The 19,259-nt window shown below is 46.0% G+C and overlaps 1 protein-coding gene across 1 annotated transcript; it reads right to left on the bottom strand.

The window, feature by feature from the left end:
* Positions 1-2,419: 2,419 nt before the first annotated feature.
* LOC119378748 (putative nuclease HARBI1) lies at positions 2,420-11,750 on the bottom strand. Its single transcript, XM_037647785.2, has 4 exons — positions 11,188-11,750; positions 10,470-10,605; positions 7,621-8,071; positions 2,420-4,097 (listed from the first exon to the last, which is right to left on the bottom strand). The coding sequence occupies exons 1-3, from the start codon at positions 11,728-11,730 to the stop codon at positions 7,671-7,673; spliced, it is 1,080 nt and encodes a 359-aa protein (XP_037503713.2). The 5' UTR covers positions 11,731-11,750; the 3' UTR covers positions 2,420-4,097; positions 7,621-7,670.
* Between the last annotated feature and the right edge of the window lie 7,509 nt (positions 11,751-19,259).

The raw sequence follows: 19,259 nt of genomic DNA, 5'->3' as shown, positions 1-19,259 counted from the left end.
TAACTTTTACTTACAGTACGCATCCTCAGCAAAACATATAGCACCATGCATCTTAATGATCACGACAGTTCAGGAAGATACTTCGAGCATCGGAGACGTTATAAATAACTCAGCTGGCTGTTGGGCTAGTTGGCACATTAATTAAGATAAACTAGACGCGGAACAGCCACCGCAACAAAAAAGACAGAAGGAACAGAAGGAGCATTATTAATACTTGCAATGCTGTGCAGCTCCTTATCTCTATACTATCGGCAGCGCTTCTGGACGCCGCGGGCCCTGGGAACGAAGGGCCACCGCGAACGAAGGGTCGACGCGCATACTTGTCACGATGCGGGCGTCGTCCACCAAAACGTGCGTCGCCAAATCGAACGGCCTTCCGCCTCTTCTCCTGCAATAAGCATGTGCATAGCTGAAACGTCAACACCACCCTAGTGAAACGCAAGCTTACCTGACTGCACTGTCATTCCGCGCCTCGAGCTCGAGCTGCCGCCACTTTAGTTCGCCATAGCCACCGCCACTCCGGCGGCGGCCTGCTGCTGGGGCCCAGGCGGTAAAGGCGCTCTGTCATCGTCTGTCACGGCTCCCGTCGTACCTCCGGTAGTAACCCCCGTATTCACAAACGCTCCTCGACTCGAATTTCGTCCTTCACTTGAACAAGTCGAGCACAGCGCCGCTGTTCGACCGAGAATGACGCCACGCTTCTCAAGAATCGCTGCAGATAATCGCTGATATGCAGTGATTTGTTCCGCCTAGAAACGGCGCTTCCATCGACTTTCTCAAGTCAAGGTGGAGCGTTGAGTGAAGGGACGTTCTAGAATACGGGGGTAAGTCTCAAACCACCCTCCCCATACAGGGGCGATCGGTAAAAAAATGCAACATCGCGGCCCACTGTTCGGCGATCTGCCGACATAACCACAGAACACCTACACAAAACAACCAGCGAAATAACGATGTCGGCAATGTCGACGCTGGCTTGGCTCGCTCGCTCATTGGCTAAAAAAGTTACTATGGCTTTGTCGCTCATCTCCAAATATGGCGTTGAATTGCAGATGATATCGTCCGCTTCACGACTTTAAAACTAAACGCTTCACTTTTCTTGTATTTTTTTGTTGTTGCTATAACAATTTCAGATACAAAATACTATTTAATTGCACGTTTCTTTGCATCTTATGTCCCCTACACGTCACGTTTCGCAAGCATTTCATGCGTTTGCGTCATCATTGTGTACACGTCACGCCTACGTCAAATTTGACAGAAGATGGCGGAAGTCCAGAATAGCACCCCGAATTTGGCAGCGGCGGTGGCTAGAACACGTGCACGCACGCGCTCCTCATTCGGCCTGCGCACTGCCATTAAGTGACAGTTACATTGTGACGCACCACAGATGCCATCCGAGAGCTTTGCGCGTGCGCGGAAGCGGGGGCGGCAGTGTTGTGGCAAAAGGAGACGCGCCGTGGATCTTGCCAGTTGCGATAAGAGCAGTGGCGACGCTCGACGTTGCTTTCGAAGCCTATACCAGCTGGAAACTTACGCTGCAAATGGGTGATGTGTTCGTCGGATGTCACGTTTGATATTTTACTGTCCAAAGAAGCCTTATTTTCGGGTCCCTTGGAAAACGATACAACTTCCAGCGTTCCTGGAACGATTGGTGCGCTGCGGCACGCAACATCCGGCCATGGTGACGGTAGTGAGCGCATGAAACTGGACGGGAAACATGCAACGACCTAAAAACAGCACGCGCGCCACGCACAAGCGACCGGGCGGGGGATTCAAAATGGAGGTCACGCTGCCGCCAAGGCAGAGAAGGCAGCACCAGCCATTTCGAAATCTGACACCACTCTAAGCGGGGGCGCGCGCATCGAGGCACTTTATAGGAGGCGAAACAGGGGTGCTATATTGTACGCGTTCTGTCACAGAACGGAGGCGGGACCGAACGGAAGAACGAGAGGGAGCAGGCAGCCAATAGCTAGCTAAGGAATTCGGGAATGTATTCAGCACATGAAAAAATATAAAATTGCTTTAGCTGAACATTAATATTGTCTGATATTGTTTTTGAAATCTTTAAACTGAAGAACGCGATTACTTTAACAATTTATTTGTGTTAGCATCTTGACATAGCGCTAGGTGGTGTCACAGTTTCGAGAGACGGTTGATCGTGGCGCTGGCTACCACGCTGTTCCAACCAATGCTTCTAGTATTTGTCCACTTGTAGTAATATCTGAACTGCGCGAGTGGCGCGAGCATTCGAACCATTATTCAGTTTTCGGAATGGCGCAGCACGCGAAAAAGGGGCAGCGCGTTCCCGACAACCAGCGCGAGTTGCTGCTCGTTTTTATGGAGCAGCACCCGCAGTTGGCTACTCGCGCTAGTGAATTAACGATTAACGCCTGATTTCACGGCAGCGGAGAGGCATCGTCTCTGGCTCGAGCTAGCGGACGTGCTCAACCGCGAGGGCCCCGTCACCAAGTCGCCGGAACAGTGGCAGGACTGCTGGCGAAAGCAGGTGTACGACGCTCGCCAGGACGCCGCCGCAGTAGCCGAAGTGCAGCGGTGAGTGAACACCAAGTAACCTGAACAACTCTTCCTACAGTGCGCGTGCGTTTGCAGCAGCACTGGCGGGGGGCGTGCCTCCGGCTTCAGAGGCCGTGTGCTTCAGCTAACGGGCACACTGCGGCTTAGTGGCGCGCGGCCACTGGATTACCAAGGGGTAAGCTCACTGTTGGATAATCCGTTCTGAAATTGTGCAAACCTACGGTAATGTCTGAAATTTGTGCCTTAAATCTCCACAAAAACAGAATAATCAGCCTTGCAACAGAATCGTGGAGTTTTCGTGTATCTTGTCACTAATAACGCTTGTACTTATACAGTGGCATTCAAAAAAACATGCACTTAAGGGATGGGATCATTAACTACTTGATCATTGCAGGACACTGCGCGCATCTAGTAGCAGTAGAGTTTGCATAACTACCGGATGGCATCATACTGTAGTGAAGGAAAGCTGTGCTTTTGACACTTACCAGGACGGCGCACCTCCTGCCCCGATGGAGGTGACAGAGGTGGCAGTCACGAGTGGCACGTCAAGTAAGTTGCAGCGCGAAGTGTTTTTTTGTGTGTTACAGTTTGCCGAATGTGTATACATATGATTGGAAAAGTGCATTGCATTCACTCTTGTGCAGCCGGGCCACAGACACATGCAGCAGCCCAGCCGACAGCTACGCCAGCGGGTAAGTGCTGCTCATTTACAAGCTTCTAGTTGAAATGAGCTTTCACATTTCAGGGCAAAATCCGATTGAGCAAATTAAACCAGTATAACTACCTTTACACATAATGTGAAATGCATTGCAATTCTATTAAACATAGCATGTTTTCAGGTGCTCCTACCGCTCCACCGCGGCAGCGGCGGCCTGTTCGCCCACCGCGGCAAAGGCGACCTCGGCGTGTAGATGTCCTTACGGACATCCAGGCGCAGTGTGCGGATAGCCTTCTCCAGGGCACTGATCTGCTCAGGGTAAGTAGATCCTTGTGTGTTTTGTAGGTTATCGTAAGCAAACAATGTTAGCACTCGTCGTTCATGATGGAATCATGGCTGCGAGATACTGTGAGCACAGATAGAAAATACATGTGTAATTCGGAAACTGAGTCTGACCTCCCAAGCGAGCTACAGCCGGACAAACAGCCGGTTAGCCCTGAAAAGGGCTGTTTGGAGGTGAGAGATGCGTTTGAGTTGATGACTGAAGAGGAGTTCCGGCAAGACCTTGGTCTGTCCAAACAAACGGTGCATAGTTTGTACGTCGCACTTGGCACCACCACTGGATGCCACCAGGCCAGTGGCTTTTCGTCAGAGAGGAAAGTGTTGTGCACACGCAGATTCCTGCAAGCAAGAGCTTCCAGGAGACAGCTGGTAGCAAAGAGTTCATGGTTGTCCACACAATGATTTCAGGTAGCCGAGGCCATGCGCACTTCAATCGAGCGGCTCGCCATAGCCGCGGAACGCAACACAGCCCTGCTGCGGCGAACGGCGGAGGCTGCGGAGCGGGCGGCTGATGCGCAGGAGGCTGTTCTCGCAGAGCTCAGGGGCAGGGCCAGCCTCCAGGGTCCTGTGAGAAGAGGCACGGATTGAAGTGTTTTTTTCTTTTTTCTATTAGGTCAATCATATGTTTAAGCTTTATGTATCCTTTTGTTTTCCTTTCTTTTTTTTTGACTGCTTCAAGGGAAGTATGTCAACCATTTCTTGTTTTTGTTTTTTTTCTTTAGTGCTCCAAGTGTGGCACATTACCTATTTTTGTCTTTTAGTTTTTTTTTCGTTTTGACTGCTTCAAGTGAAGCACGTCAACCGTTTCTCTGTTCTTGTTTCTTTTGTTGTTTTCTTTTCTTGACTGCTGCAAGCGTAGCACATCTACCATTTTCACGTTTTTCTTTTGTTCTTTTTTTTCTTCTTGAGTGCTGCAAGTGTGACACATGTACCATTTTTTTTTATTTTTACTGCTGCAAGAGCAGCAGGTCTACTGTTTTCTGCATCTGTTACGTTACGACTGCTGCAAGAGCAGCATGTCTACTGTTTTCTGCATCTGTTACGTTACGACTGCTGCAAGAGCAGCATCTCTACAGTTTTCTGCATCTGTTACGTTACGACTGCTGCAAGAGCAGCATGTCTACTGTTTTCCGCATCTGTTACGTTACGACTGCTGCAAGAGCAGCATGTCTACTGTTTTCTGCATCTGTTACGTTACGACTGCTGCAAGAGCAGCATGTCTACTGTTTTCTGCATCTGTTACGTTACGACTGCTGCAAGAGCAGCATGTCTACAGTTTTCTTCATCTGTTACGTTACGACTGCTGCAAGAGCAGCATGTCTACTGTTTTCTGCATCTGTTACGTTACGACTGCTGCAAGAGCAGCATCTCTACAGTTTTCTGCATCTGTTACGTTACGACTGCTGCAAGAGCAGCATGTCTACTGTTTTCTGCATCTGTTACGTTACGACTGCTGCAAGAGCAGCATGTCTACTGTTTTCTGCATCTGTTACGTTATGACTGCTGCAAGAGCAGCATCTCTACAGTTTTCTGCATCTGTTACGTTACGACTGCTGCAAGAGCAGCTACTGTTTTCTGCATCTGTTACTTTTTTATGGCTGCAACCTCTGTGTGTTTCCATTCCATGTATTTATGAAGTGCTCAGTCATCAAAACTGTGACACTCATAACTGAATGTAGTAGTCATTTTCAGAACTGTCTGTGATTGTACTGTGATACAAGTAAAGCAGTCATTTTGACTGCGCCACAATTTTACACGTAAAACTGGGCGTTTTTTGGGGCAGTGAACTTTCATGTACTCCAAAAGTCATTTTTAACACATCAGGACAGTGATGCTCTTGTTCTACAGCTTATTCAAAGTGATTTATTAGAGAAAGATGGTCGATGTGTGGCATTTGAGGGAAAACAGACATGCACTGCACGTGCAAAGTTTATGCAGAGCGACAAAGTGCACTTTCCTTCTGCCTAAATGTGGTAAACATTATTTTAGCTAGATAACACAGTGATTAACTTGTGAAAAACAAAAAACAGTCTTTGTGAGCAGTGGCAGGGGACATAGAGAAGGAATGAGAGGTGAAAGCTCCAAAGCTTTCTATACAGGCTTGGCTACCAAACAGGCTTGGCCAATCACTTTTGAAATGCAGCTGCAACATCACATGAGACATGGTTTTAAAAAAATGGTTATCGTAATCAGAGATCTCAGAGGAGTACTGACACAATTTCCAGGCACCATAAAAAGAGAATTTTCAGTTTCCTAGGTATGCAGCGCTGAAGCTCTACACACACCGGAGCTACGTAGTATGTTTAGAATATTTTACTTGGACTTCAAAGTTTCAGTCACGCAGCATCTGCACGCCAGTCCATCGCAATGCACATTATCGTAATGAGTCAGCACAGTTCACAAGGTTTACCAACTCTGCATCTTGCACGCAGCATAAGTAATAGAAGTCCCTGTCATAGTTGGTGGAAGACAAATTTATGAATTTATTCACTGCTTACATGCCCCACATGTGACTGACAGAGCTGCTGCTAGTATGCCGCCAGTCTCCTGGTGACGTCAGACTGTGCAACTTCACTGCGAGGCGGCTCCCTTTATATCGAAACCAAAAGTGCCTTAATGAGGCAGCGGTAGTGAAAATACCTTCATTGCATTACCAGACCCCATGGCACTCTGTGGTTCTCGGTACCAGTATTTTTATTTAGAGCAACAATACGAAAACATAAAATTCTATTATATATTTATATATAAATATATAAAATATATATTTTATATATAAAATAATAATATAAGTGCGCTGTTGTGTTGTAGTCGTATGCTTTGGTGTGCATAATGAGATGTTTCATGTACCTGATAAGTCATGGCAGTCTGTGCACTAATAGTTCAGTTGAATTTGATGGCTTTTTTTATTCAGGTAGTGCAGGTGTTTGACTTGATGTGAGGGAGGGTTAATTAGCTAGGAAAATTTTGCTCCTGGCAAGTTCTTGTGATATTCTGATCATTATCTAGTCAGTGTACTACTTGGTGTAAAAACGCAAAATTTTTGAATATTTTGCCTATGTTCTCATTATATGTTGCGTGCACGGATGCATCGACCAGACGCATGGAAGTTCTGTTGCATGTAGCATGTGAGATGGTCAGCATACGTTTTGCCTTGCTTCCACAATTATGTACCCTGCACCTAAGCTCACAGAGTGGGGCAGTCAGGACCAGTTGTGTTGTACCCAAGATCTCTCAAATACTCAAATGATGTGTCGTGTCCACAGAATGACAATCATTTGTAATACCTCAATACGTGTCATGGTTTTCTTCAGTCGATGCTTGCATTTCGTTCAATATTTGTAACAAACGTTGCATTCACATGTTACTGCATTTTTTAGCCAATGAATGACTGTATATAAAATATGGTAATACAACCATTTACATGTTTCCATTTATTTTCTTTTGTCTGCAAAGTTAATACTGCTAAAGTTTGTGAGATCTGCAGTGCGTGGCCGAGCAACAGAAAAATGCATTGCTGCGTTAGCTACAGTCACGTGCCATGGTGTTGAAGCTATTTTCCACATTATTGCCGATGCTGCGGCCGATAGCCTCAAAAGCACGCCGCGTGATGGTAGGTGATGCAGCAATGTAGTTTTTCGTCGATTGGTCATGCACTGCAGATTCCGCAAACTTTTGCGGCCGACGGTATACACACAGAAACTGCAGTACCATGCCACACAAACACATGGAAATGATCACAACACAGCGTTGTGTCCTGTGTGTTTCACTGTCTCGCATTTTGCAGTGTTCTGTCATTATGTTCATCAACCAACTAGCCTGCGTAAAAAGAAAGAAACGAAGGAGAAAGGCATGGAGGTTCAATTTCATATTAGGCACAGTTTAACAAAAGCAAGTGAACTTTGAGTAAGCTCTACGATGGTGCAGAAAATTTTTTGTAGCAAATATTTTTTTTCATGCGATATAGAAAAACGGCATCAATTACATCAGCTACATCTACGAGGTGTGAGTATGATGCGTGGGAGACTTGGCATGGAATGATGTCAATGTCTTGTGACCTGTGTTAATACTATGCGCACATCTCAACTTACCAGTCCTGTGCTGCTGGTGGTGTGCTGTCGCCAGGCATGTCTTGGAAACATTAGAAAAGGCTGACGACGGCATCGCGCTGCTGCTTGCCCCTGAGGTAGATCTCCTGCAACGACGGCAGCGCCTGCGAGGCTTGTGGCAGCTCTGCATCGTCCTGGCCTGGCATTTCCCCGCTGTCGACGTCCTCGTCGAACACCAGCTCGCCTGCCTCCAAGGCAATGTTGTGGAGAGCAGCACAGGCTGAAACAATTGCCCCTGCTCGGTAGGGGCTGTAGAACAAGGTTCTGTAGCGCTGCAAGCAGCGGAACCTGCTCTTCAGCACTCCGATACACCTTTCCACAACATGGCGCATGGAGGAGAGCTCTTTGTTGTAGAGGCATTCGGGGGAGACACCGCGTGGATGGCCAGGAACTGGTATAATCAGCCATGGCTCCAAAGGATAGCCAGAGTCACCTGTAATACAAATATGACAGCTGAGTTTAAGGTTTCCAGGTTTGGTTACTTATCCCCAAATCAGCCATTTATTCATGCTGTCAGCGGGAAAAAACTGAGTTGTAAAATATGAATCGAAATGTGAGTAGCTCATAGGATGCAGCAATCTAGAACTTGCTATTGGAGCCATTGTCCCTACAACTATGCCACTTGAAACCTTTTCAAGCTTGTCCACCAGCACTGTGCGTCAGACACGGGCACTTTCATTTCAACCAAGTGATCCTAATTTGCACGTTGGCAGCTTCAGGTGGAAGGAGAGTTGCAGGATCTATAGGTGGAAGCTATAAGTATGTGAATCAATGCAGTAATACATTTCTCTACAAAGATACGTGCAACAGAAACCATACAGTGCATCTTGCAGAGAGAGCAGTTAAGGAGCTTCTCGATCTGAGCTCAAACGCACAGGCACAGGAAGCTTTATTATTGACAGCCTTCATGAAAAGAAGTACACTCTACTGGTCTCAGCTCTACAGATACAGTTGAGACTGCAACTAAGAAACTTGAATTGTTCGAGCTTTGATATCTCCCAGAAATTACAGATAAAATTAATGCAAACACAACACAGCTAAACCGCAGCTGTGAGTTAAATAGTTCGATAGTGTTCAAGAGTGTCTTGTTCTCTTAAATTGGGCCAAACTATCAAAGTTATCTATCTGGCGATGCCTAAACTGCTGGCCTTCGAGAATACAGCTAGAGAACATGGCAACTTGGGCATTTTAGGCTCCCAAAACTGATTTTGTTAAGACACAATAATTAGAACTAACAGACCAGAAACCCCAAGGAAGGTACATAGGGGAAGTTATTTGAAGTATACATAGTGTAAAATCTGAGGCAAGTAAAGTGGACGAAAAGATAGCTTGTCGTTGGCAGGAACTGAACCTGCTACCTAATTAATGTATCTAACAAAGAAAAACGAGTCCTTGAAATGCCCCTTCTTTCGTTCAAAATTGAATTTGGCATTTCACACACACAAAAAGAAATGCTCTTGAATACATGACTCAGACTCGGGGACTGTTGCCTGGGGCCTTACTTTGCAAACTACTCATTCCTGAATGCAACTTCAAACTAATTTGCAGTCAACAAGACTACTGAAAGCGCACCGCACTCGTTGACATTAGAAGTAGGACAACATTACAAATAGGATATTCTACAAACTGCTTTTGCAACTAAGATTACGTTCAATCAAAACAAGCTCTCTTGAGCATATTCGTGTAGTACTTATTTTTGATGTTGAAACAAGTCAGTTTTTTACAGTCTTTCCCAGACTTGTTAAGGAAGTTCCACTTTTGAGACAGCACAAGAAGCTTTGTTATCTTGCACAAAATGGTTGCTATAGTCAATACTTTATCTTTGAATATTTGCAAACCTTATTCACAAATGTTCATGTGTTTATTTACATTTTGGCCGAAAGGTTTATTTATTCATGTAAGCAATACCCCTGTCACACGGCACATATAATGTCATTCACAGTAAATGACATTCCGTTTGAATGTCATTGTGGTCTTGCATTCCTGGCTTACACGGGTATACAAAATGGCTTGTCCAATGGATGCTGATGTTTGTCGCCAGTGCAGAGTGCTTTTTTGCTTGCGCTGGCCAAACTATAGATGTCGTGTTCAAATGCCAACCTTGCTACTGCGGCGTTACTTCCCCAAAACAGCATGGAAGAATTGGAAAACAAGAAATAAGAGACGAGAATTTGTAAATGTGGTAAAAAAATGTACATAAGTTCCACAAACTTTCAACTACTGCGTTGTACATCAAACAGACATAAAAAGGTTAACAACGGTCATCACACAACCTTAACATTGATTGCATTTTGCTGTACATTAATATTTTTGTTATTAATATTATTCTTTTGTTCAGCTCCCGTCATGAAATTGCACATGTCACGCTTGCACGAGTTTGAAAAACATTTTAACGGGCGAATGTCATTCACTGTGCCCGTGTAGCAGGCACAAAAAATGGCATTACCCCCTAATCACATTCACAGCATATGACATTACATGTGCTGTGTTACGGGGGTATAAGAACGTCGAAATTGTTATCACCCTCACTAGCCTACTTGTAGTGCCCTTGGCAAATCGTGGCTACATTTTCCCATTTTTTTCAACTACTCTTTTGTTTACAGCGTGCAACCGTGGCTGAGTGCTTTTGATTATGAAAGGTCGCAACAAAAAAAAAATGAAACACTGACGGTGAAGACACAAAGACAAGCATCAGACCTTGTCTTTGTGCCCTGTTCATAGTCAGTGCTTCATGTATTTTCATTGCGACGTTTCGTAACCATGAACCGCTACACACAGACCAAACTGTCAGTTCCCTGCACCTGTTAGTGGTACACATTTTGATCGCTCACCGAGTACATATTCGCCAGGCTGAAGTTGTGCAGCGAGGCGCTTGTGCAGTGGGTTGTGCCTCCACACCCAGGTATCATGGCATGATCCTGGAAAACGGGGGTCTACGACCAGGATGCGGAGGCCTGCGTCGCACACCTACAATCAAAAGTAGTATGCAATGTGATACAGGTATGCTTGAAAGCATCTGCTTCTACCCATCTCACAAAAACATAAAATGTGCGCGTACGCTGGGACAAACTGTACACCGCTTGAAGAAAATATCACAGACGAACAATAACTGAGAACCGGCAATCGGGCAATGACTGACTCTAACCAGAACAAAGCTCACTCGTGAAATGGCCCTAAATATCTTCGGGTTCAACATACCTTCATAGTTATCGCTGACCAACTTTCCCTTCACCATGGTATTTAGTCCAGTTAACGCGGCGACTTGCGCAACACCACCAAGGTATAGAACTCAATTTCATTAAGGTCGAGCTTGGAGACTCAAAACATGCATTCAGCTGGATACATTTGTTACTAGACATTGCGCCTATCATTATTTGCCGTGCACACAATAAGCTTCAACGAGCCCGCATTCAGTCCCCCGGGCAATAAAGCATGCACCCGCACTGCAATCGTTTCATCGTGGGAACAGGCACAGTAAAGAAGAAAAAAAATCAGCGAGAGCCGTTCACAAATGGCGACTACGTTTGTGGAGAAGTCAGAGGTACTTACGATCATAACGTTTAGAGCATAAAACCCCTTCCGGGTCATGAAGCTCGCCGTATCCGCTATGCTGAGACCTTCCGGCTTCTCAATGGCAATCAGTGTGCCGTCCACGCACGCAAGTACACCAGGAATGCGGCCAAGTCGTGCGAATGCCGCCTTCGCCTCTTCCTTGGCAGCCGCCGTCAACGGAAAGTCCACCAACTTCCGCCGCCTACCAAGGACGATGATAGCCTCCGCCACTTCATGAATCGTGTTGCTGACGGAGGACTGAGACATGCCGATGAGCTCTTCGCAACCTACACTCTCCTGGAAGGACCCGGTTGCAAAGAATCGCAGCGCGCACAACACCTTCCTCTCTGTCGAAAGGCCACTGGCTCGCTGGCATCCGATGATGGGGTCAAGTTCGTCGCACAAGCTAAGCACTGTTCCTTTGGACAAACGAAAGTGCCGCCGGAACTCCTCGTCAGTCATCACCTCAAACGCATCTTCTACCTCGGGGCTTCGTTTCTGCGTGACTGCAGCAGCCACGAAGGCGACACGAAATGGCATGAACGAGAACGGAGACGCCATTTTCGCAAACTGTCGCAAAAGGGAGATGGCTGAATATCAGTCAGCGCGTGAAGCCGCTCCTCCTCTCCCCTAGCGCCCGCGCGCACACGTTTCAATCCAATCCAAGACGTCCGGAGACCGTTTTGTATCCATTTTTGTCGATAGAACGGGGAGAGGAGGTCGACCAGAACGTGGTCTCCGGCCGTTCTGTGGCTGTCACGGTGACCGTTCTAATGGCTTTTTCCAGGCTATTCTCACGTCTTGGACCGTTTAAACAATGCATATCGAATTTAAATTTGAACGAGCCTCGACCAATCCCGTGCAGCTCACAGAACGCTCCGCCTACGTTTTGTGACAGAACGCGGACAAAATAGCCCCCCAGGCCCGTTTGTGCGGCTTGCGTACTTGGTGTTGGCAGAGGAGGCACACTACTGTACTGATGTTGATATTGAGCGTGGAACTGTACGCATTAACGAGAACCACCTCTGACCATAGGGACGTGGTCGCGTTGTGTGTGTTGTAGAAGTCGTAGCAAGTCGTTGCCGCTTTTGTTGCGATGTCCCGCTGTTCAGTGGACCATTGCCAAATCTATAAGCAATGATAACAAGCTGTACGAGCATGAGATAAAGACCATGTGTTACGTGATTTGTGAATTTCTGTTTGACGCACAGCTTGTACTGTGGCTTAATAGTATACGTTGCTGGGCTAGTTGGTTCATAATCTTCAAAATTGGATAGCGCGAACATATGCAGCTTTTCTGGACACCAGCGGCCTAGTTCGCGTGAACGACACCACGTGGCGTATCGACCTTAAAGAATTCAAAAGTCCCGCCAAGACGTGTGCAGTGACGCGGCACTAAATAAAAGAGAATCAAAAGAAACAGTACACACGCCCCGAGACTGTCACTTCACCTCGGTGCGCAGAAAAGAGAGCGCTGTTTGTCGGCGTTATCTCGACGGAGACGACTGGCAATGAATTGGCAGTTTTTCTAGACGTGCCATGCCAAATGTCTGGCCGTTATAGACACGCCCGCGATGCATGAAGAGAATCGTGCTTTTGTTGTTTGTTTGTTTTAGTTTCTTGCGCTGCCGTACCGGTGGGATATTGGAGCAGCATGCTGCTTTCCGAGTTTAGATGCGAAGTATCTTAAGGTCGAGCTCAATCCGGCGGTGGTGGTGGTGGTGGTGTGCGGCGTGACCACCCTCACTGCGCATGCGCATACCCTCTCCACACACCTCCTCTCCACTTCCCCTCACCATTCTTCTTCCCCTCTACCCCTCTCCCCTTTCCCCTCTCCACTCACCCTCTCCCTTTCCCCTCTCCCTTTCCCCTCTCCCTTTCCCATCTCCACTTTCCCTTTCCACTTTCTCTCTCCATTTTCCCTTTCCACTTTCTCTCTCCACTTTCCCTTTCCACTTTCCCTCTCCCATCCCCCTTTCCACTCTTCATTTGAAACGCGGGCTAGACATGCCGAAATTCTCTCCTGCACAACGCCGCGATGAGCTCGAGCGCATGCACGTCCCCTCCCCTTCTCTCTCCTCTCCTACGCTGCCCCCCCCCCCTCTCGCCCGCCTGTCGACCGCGTTCCCCGCTCGCCCTGTGAGAATTAACGGCCAGGCTAGATGGAAGACACGACGCGCGTAGCGTCCCTCTTCGCGTTCCACGACACGAGGTCGGTAGCATGCCCAACGAACGCCAACGGAAACGCGATCGTGCAAGTGCTCCGGCTTCGCATCGCCTCATGGTCCCCTTTAGCGGGAGATGGCGTAATTTTTTTTCAGCTAGCGGGAACCATTATGTTTGGGTACGAACAGGATATGGTGGTTGCATAATAAACCGAATTTCCGAATTTCCTTTGGTGTACCACTTGGGTGATGCTCGTTTGCTCCTTGCGTTCAGGGGCGTAGCCAAGGGGGGGTTGGGGGGGTTCAAACCCCCCCCGAAATTTTTCAATTTTGCTTGCGTATATATACACGCACACATACAAACGCACGCACGAACACACATAAAGTATGGTTGAACCCCCCCCGAAAAAAATTTCTGGCTACGCCCCTGCTTGCGTTACCTCAAATTATAACTGGATAAGTTTGAGAACGCTAGGAATGAGAGTAAAAAAAAAAGGAAGTTAAAGATAGTTTTTATTTGTTTTCATTTAGTTCTTATTGAAGTGTGGCTGCCACCGCAAGCTTGGCGCCGTCTAAGCGGGTGTACAAAAATGATACAGTCGTTGAAAGATGATCTTGTACACCGGAAAATGTTAACTTAGTTAGTTTTTTTGTTAGGAATGAACGTATAGTAGAACATATACGACTGACGTGTTGTGTAATAATCTCTAGATCTGCCGTCTATCCCGCTAAAAAGCCACTTATCTATCCTAATTGCATTTCTTCTTTTTCTTTCTTTTTTTCCCCTTTTTTTTCTCACGGTCGACTGACTCATATGCTCGAGGTAATTGTCTTGAATACTGTTGGCGCAGATACACCAATAGGTTACTCTAATGGGCTGGAAGTTCTCCTGTAGCTCTCCTTTCATGTTCTGTAGGCGCAGCCTCTTTCAACCTTGCACTAGAGCAAGCACAAAGTCGATCATGAATCACCTACAGGCCCAATCGTCCACTTTGATCAGCACAAAGAAATTCAGAAGACCGAATTTTGGCGTTTTTTGCGCTGACAACGATTGTTAATGCAACATAATATAGTAACTATTCCTACAATCTCTCAAAGTCACTTCTTTATTCTGTATCACTCCTGATGTAGAATACAAAATGCATTTGACTTGCTCAAGAACGGGTCACAGGAAACATCAGTGAAAAGCGAACCCTTTAATTTCCCGTTCTTTCGTTCACCCAGCATATGAAAATTTCTTCACTTGTGTGTGGAGCTCCTTCTGTTGCCACGAAAATGTGCAGGCGTTCCAAAGGAAATCTTAAGCCTTCCTTTCCAGGAGGTTCCCCTAAGAGAACAATGGTGTTTTATGCGCACAGGAGTTTTGATTAGTAGTTTTTCGCTCGTAGCAATCACTGAAAAATACCAGTCTTCAGCCAGATAAAGCCTAGAGAAATCTGCTTTTTCCCTTAATATCTACTGCTTTTCAAGCAGTAGTCTTCTTCCTCTGAAAGCCCAACAGAAAATGACCCATGTCGAATAGAATGATTACAGCTCCACTCGAGGGTCTTCAAAACCGCAGCTTTTTTTTGTACTTCATGATGCAAAATATCAGCCGCGTACTGAATCCTGGAATCTTCTGGCTTGATAGGAATGTCCAAGCTGCGAAGACATTCCTGGCTGGGATTCTTTCTTGGCTCAAACGTGTAGGCCCGCCTTGAAAGTCCCTTCCACTGTATCGGGAAGTTTTGTCTCTATTGTAGATAAGGAAATCATAGTAAAATAGATAGTAAGAAATATATAATTCAATTCAGTTAAATTTCACTGCAACATAAAAGTTGCAATAGAAATACGCGCGAAAGCGACTAAGAAAAATTAATAATATTTCAGAAGACACGATAACTGGCATGTGGCCTCGACTTTAATAATAGGGATATCTGCACACAGGTGTGAAGTCTGGTTAACGCGCATCGATAGCACAATGCTATCATAGATGCACGCGTTTTAGAAAACACACTCTAGACATGGTATTCCCTCTCAGTTTTGTCTGAGTGGAAATAGGTCAAAGAATTGAATTGCTGTCAATCTGATAGCATGTTTTTTTTTTCTTAGATTAGGCCCTAAATCTGCCCTAAATGGTGGCTCTGCGCTGTACAGCGCAGAGCCACCACTTAGGGCAGATTTTGTAGTGACGCGGAAATTACCTCCTTGATAGTGAGAAAGTTCAAATATGTGTACGAAATAACCTTCTCAATATTTACTTATGGACAAATATTTGGGATCGTGGAACATGAGGTGAGCATGAGTGAGGTCACGGCTTTTTAGAGTAAATACTTACTCTACCACTATATATATTCGCGATGTGCTTTCTTAAAGGGACTGACAACCGACCGAAATGTGTCACAAGACCCTGGCTGTGAATTACAGTGACATAAACAAGCTTTTTTTTCCCCTTTTGATTATGATTCGTATTGTTGAATTGCGCTCTGAAAGTCACAACGGCATGTCGCGTTGCCTGAGGGCAAGCCTTCATAGTGCACGAATGAGATGTGCAGACTGCTGTACGCAGTCCGCTGCTATTTACTAAAGAAAAAAATGCGTTTAAAGTTAATCCGCACGTTATTAGGCATTCTCGATTTATTCTGTGCTTATAAATGAGTAAAAGGAGTTGACGTTGAGAGGTGGCGTTGCCTTCGCTCTACTAGTGAACGCATGTCGAGCAACGGCGCATGCGCGCGGCGCTTTCTATATTGAATGAAGTTCCAGGCAGCACACATCAAAAACCGGAAAAAATGCAGTCCATAACGTTTGGGCTGTGGCATGGGCTTCGCAAGACACTGACCGACGTAGGCGGTGTCACGGCTGAAACGTTAGTACAGGCATCTTTTCTTTTTTAGTGAAGTGCTACCCGCAAGGCATTCTCTACACACACACACCCACACATACGCACACACATTATATATATATATATATATATATATATATATATATATATATATATATATATATATATATATATATATATATATATATATATATATATATATATATATATATATATATATATATATATATATATATATATATGAAGAGACACAACTAAGCGGTTGTCTTAATTTTATTTGCCAACGGTTTCGACCGGAGGACCGGTCTTCGTCAGGGCTTATGGGCTCATAAGCCCTGACGATGACCGGTCCTCCGGTCGAAACCGTTGGCAAATAAAATTAAGACAACCGCTTAGTTGTGTCTCTTCTCTTCCCAAGTACGTTTGGCCCATTGGAAAAGCTTCTTCAATATATATATATATATATATATATATATATATATATATATATATATATATATATATATATATATATATATATATATATATATATATAGTGCATTACCGACACGTTAGTCATAAACCTGAGGCGAACAAGCAAGGCGAGCTTGATCTGTTCATTAGTTTGATGAACCGTAATTAGGCTTGGTTCGGCAACACAGTGCGGAGGGCAATCTAGTGAGCGTCGAATACTTGGGTCATTGAATCGGTAAGCAGAACTGTAAAGCGAAAAGCGCTTGTTAGTTTTGAAGTCTTCTTCCTCGCTGTTTTAATTCACTCTGTTGTACATTGCTGCTAACGTGGGTACCTGTTAAGGGAAAGTCATCAGTAAAGGCAACATGCATGTGTCCATGCCTGGACTTCCCTCTTAGTTACTCCCTCTTATTACTCTTTCAACGGCGTGAAGTGGCGTTGCGGCAACAAAGGCAGTGTGTAATCGGCTAATATTCCCTATGAAATTACCTATGCTTTTCAGGAAAGCAGCGTACCCTAAAGAACGTGTTGAAAGGGTGTCGTTTCGCCGCACAAAAACAGTCCTGATATCGTGCATGCCTCTCGATTGCGTTAACGCCGCGCGCCCGGCGCTTCCAGGTCACAAATGGCATGCAAGTATGAGCGTGAGACAGCATTCTTCATAGGAAAGTGGCGAGTGCCGAGAATTCAAGAAAGGAAACGCAAGCCAGCAGCAAAGCAGCCGGTTGAAGATCTCTCCGTCGTTGCTATGGCAACGGCGCGCGCGGCCGCGCTCGCTTCCCAGTCTGCTTGCCTACCGTTTCGCCGTCTGTTTCGTGAACACCGGTCCCCGCTGCCGGCCTGCGCCAGTCGGCGAGGGGGGGAGGGGGTGTTGGGTAAAGGGAGGGGGCACTTGCTGAAGGCCTCGACAGTTTGAGAGAAACACCTATTCTCGTTATTCTTGTCCGTATAACACCGCCTCCGTTAAACTTTTGGGAGGGGAGGCGGGCCTTTGGGACATACCCCCTAGCTACGGGCCTGGCCTCTGGACTCCTAGGTGGCCCCGGTCGGTCTACGAAACTTCTTCCGAAGTACCACGGCCCGTACCATGTGGTCTAGCAAGCCTCGTACTTCATATACGCCGTCAAGTCGCTTGAGAGTTATTGTAATCAAACAATGTCGATGCATGAGATTGTACATATGGACCTGCTAAAGCCTCGCTGTCACTGTGCATCTGTCCGTAATTAGCCAGGATGGCTCTTTTTCGGAGGGGAAGTAAATGTAATGCAAAAGAGCAGCACTACTTGCAGAAGCAGAGAACGCTGCTCCCGTAGAAAAAAGGCGACGATTCAACAATACAAGCTTTGCGTTGGTTCTACTATTACTGGTTACGTTTCTGCGTCGTCTCTAATAGTAGAATTCTTCTTTAAACGCTTCACTATTACAAATGGCTGCCCTCATGCTTGCCTTGGTTTCGTTTTGTATTGCCTTCTTATGGTTGAGGTTAACTAAAATCCGGGTTCGTTTTCTTCGTTATTAAGTAATGCGTTGTGCGGCAATAAAAAATAAAAGGCTTGCCTTGGTTTCGTTTTGTATTGCCTTCTTATGGTTGAGGTTAACTAAAATCCGGGTTCGTTTTCTTCGTTATTAAGTAATGGGTTGTGCGGTAATAAAAAATAAAACATTCGAAGTTTACTTGCTCCATTTCCAAAAGCGAAACCGAAACCGCAGCAAAAAATTCGGCAGATCCCCCATGCCGTGGGAATCGATGTTATGCGAAGCATGCGCAGGATGGTGACTGGCGTAATTTTTCACATTGAGCGAAACGTTACGGAATGATGCTAGAGAAATGTGGAAGTGGCATACGCACACTCATATGTTGAAGAGTCGCATATCTATTACATAACCAGTTGTTTACATGCAGTTGCGCAACGATGCCAACAGCAGAATGAGTGCTACCAACACCAGACGCGGTAGGCTGATATGTAGTGCTTATATGCTTCGATACTGGATAGCGCGAATCCTAACAAGACAAAGAAGGAACACAGATGCATAGGACAGGCGTTACTCGCAACTAAGCTTCATGCAGGAAGGTTTCCCTAGATATATACATAGCCGAGTGGCGCGCGCAGGTGCACTGCACGTACGTTACAGTGACAGTTGCAGTTGTTACAGTTGTTATATTTATACTTGTGCGTTATGACGGAGAACGCACGCATGTTTCAGGAACCAGTGTGCTTGTGTGAAAAGGGTTCTTGACAGTTCTTGAACAAGGTCATTATCACCATGATCAGTGAGCATCAGCAGCTGGACCGGACTTGTTAATCGGACCCGTTCGTGATGGCGGCTACGAGGGGTCTAAGTGCAGTGAAGTCCGAGGTATAGTACAGCTGGTGGAAATCCTGGATGCATCTTACGATGGAATGAGCTATGATGCCTCATGTCGTGGATGTGGCAGCGAGGTCTTTTGATGCCCTGTCCACATCCAAGCCGTCTTTCACGCAGTAAAAAAACCAGGCGTTGTTGGGTCTTGATAAATCAATGTTGAAGTAACCGGTAATGATGAGAGGCCTGGTTCTCTGGGCAGATTTATTACAGGAAGCATCGATCCCGGTTTTCTGCGTAATCCACGTGGTCCACGTTGCGGA

This window comes from Rhipicephalus sanguineus, unplaced genomic scaffold (assembly GCF_013339695.2).
Source record: "Rhipicephalus sanguineus isolate Rsan-2018 unplaced genomic scaffold, BIME_Rsan_1.4 Seq955, whole genome shotgun sequence".
Classification (NCBI taxonomy): domain Eukaryota; kingdom Metazoa; phylum Arthropoda; class Arachnida; order Ixodida; family Ixodidae; genus Rhipicephalus; species Rhipicephalus sanguineus.
The sequence above is the reverse complement of the archived record's forward strand: the minus strand, read 5'-3'. Positions and strand labels throughout refer to the sequence as shown.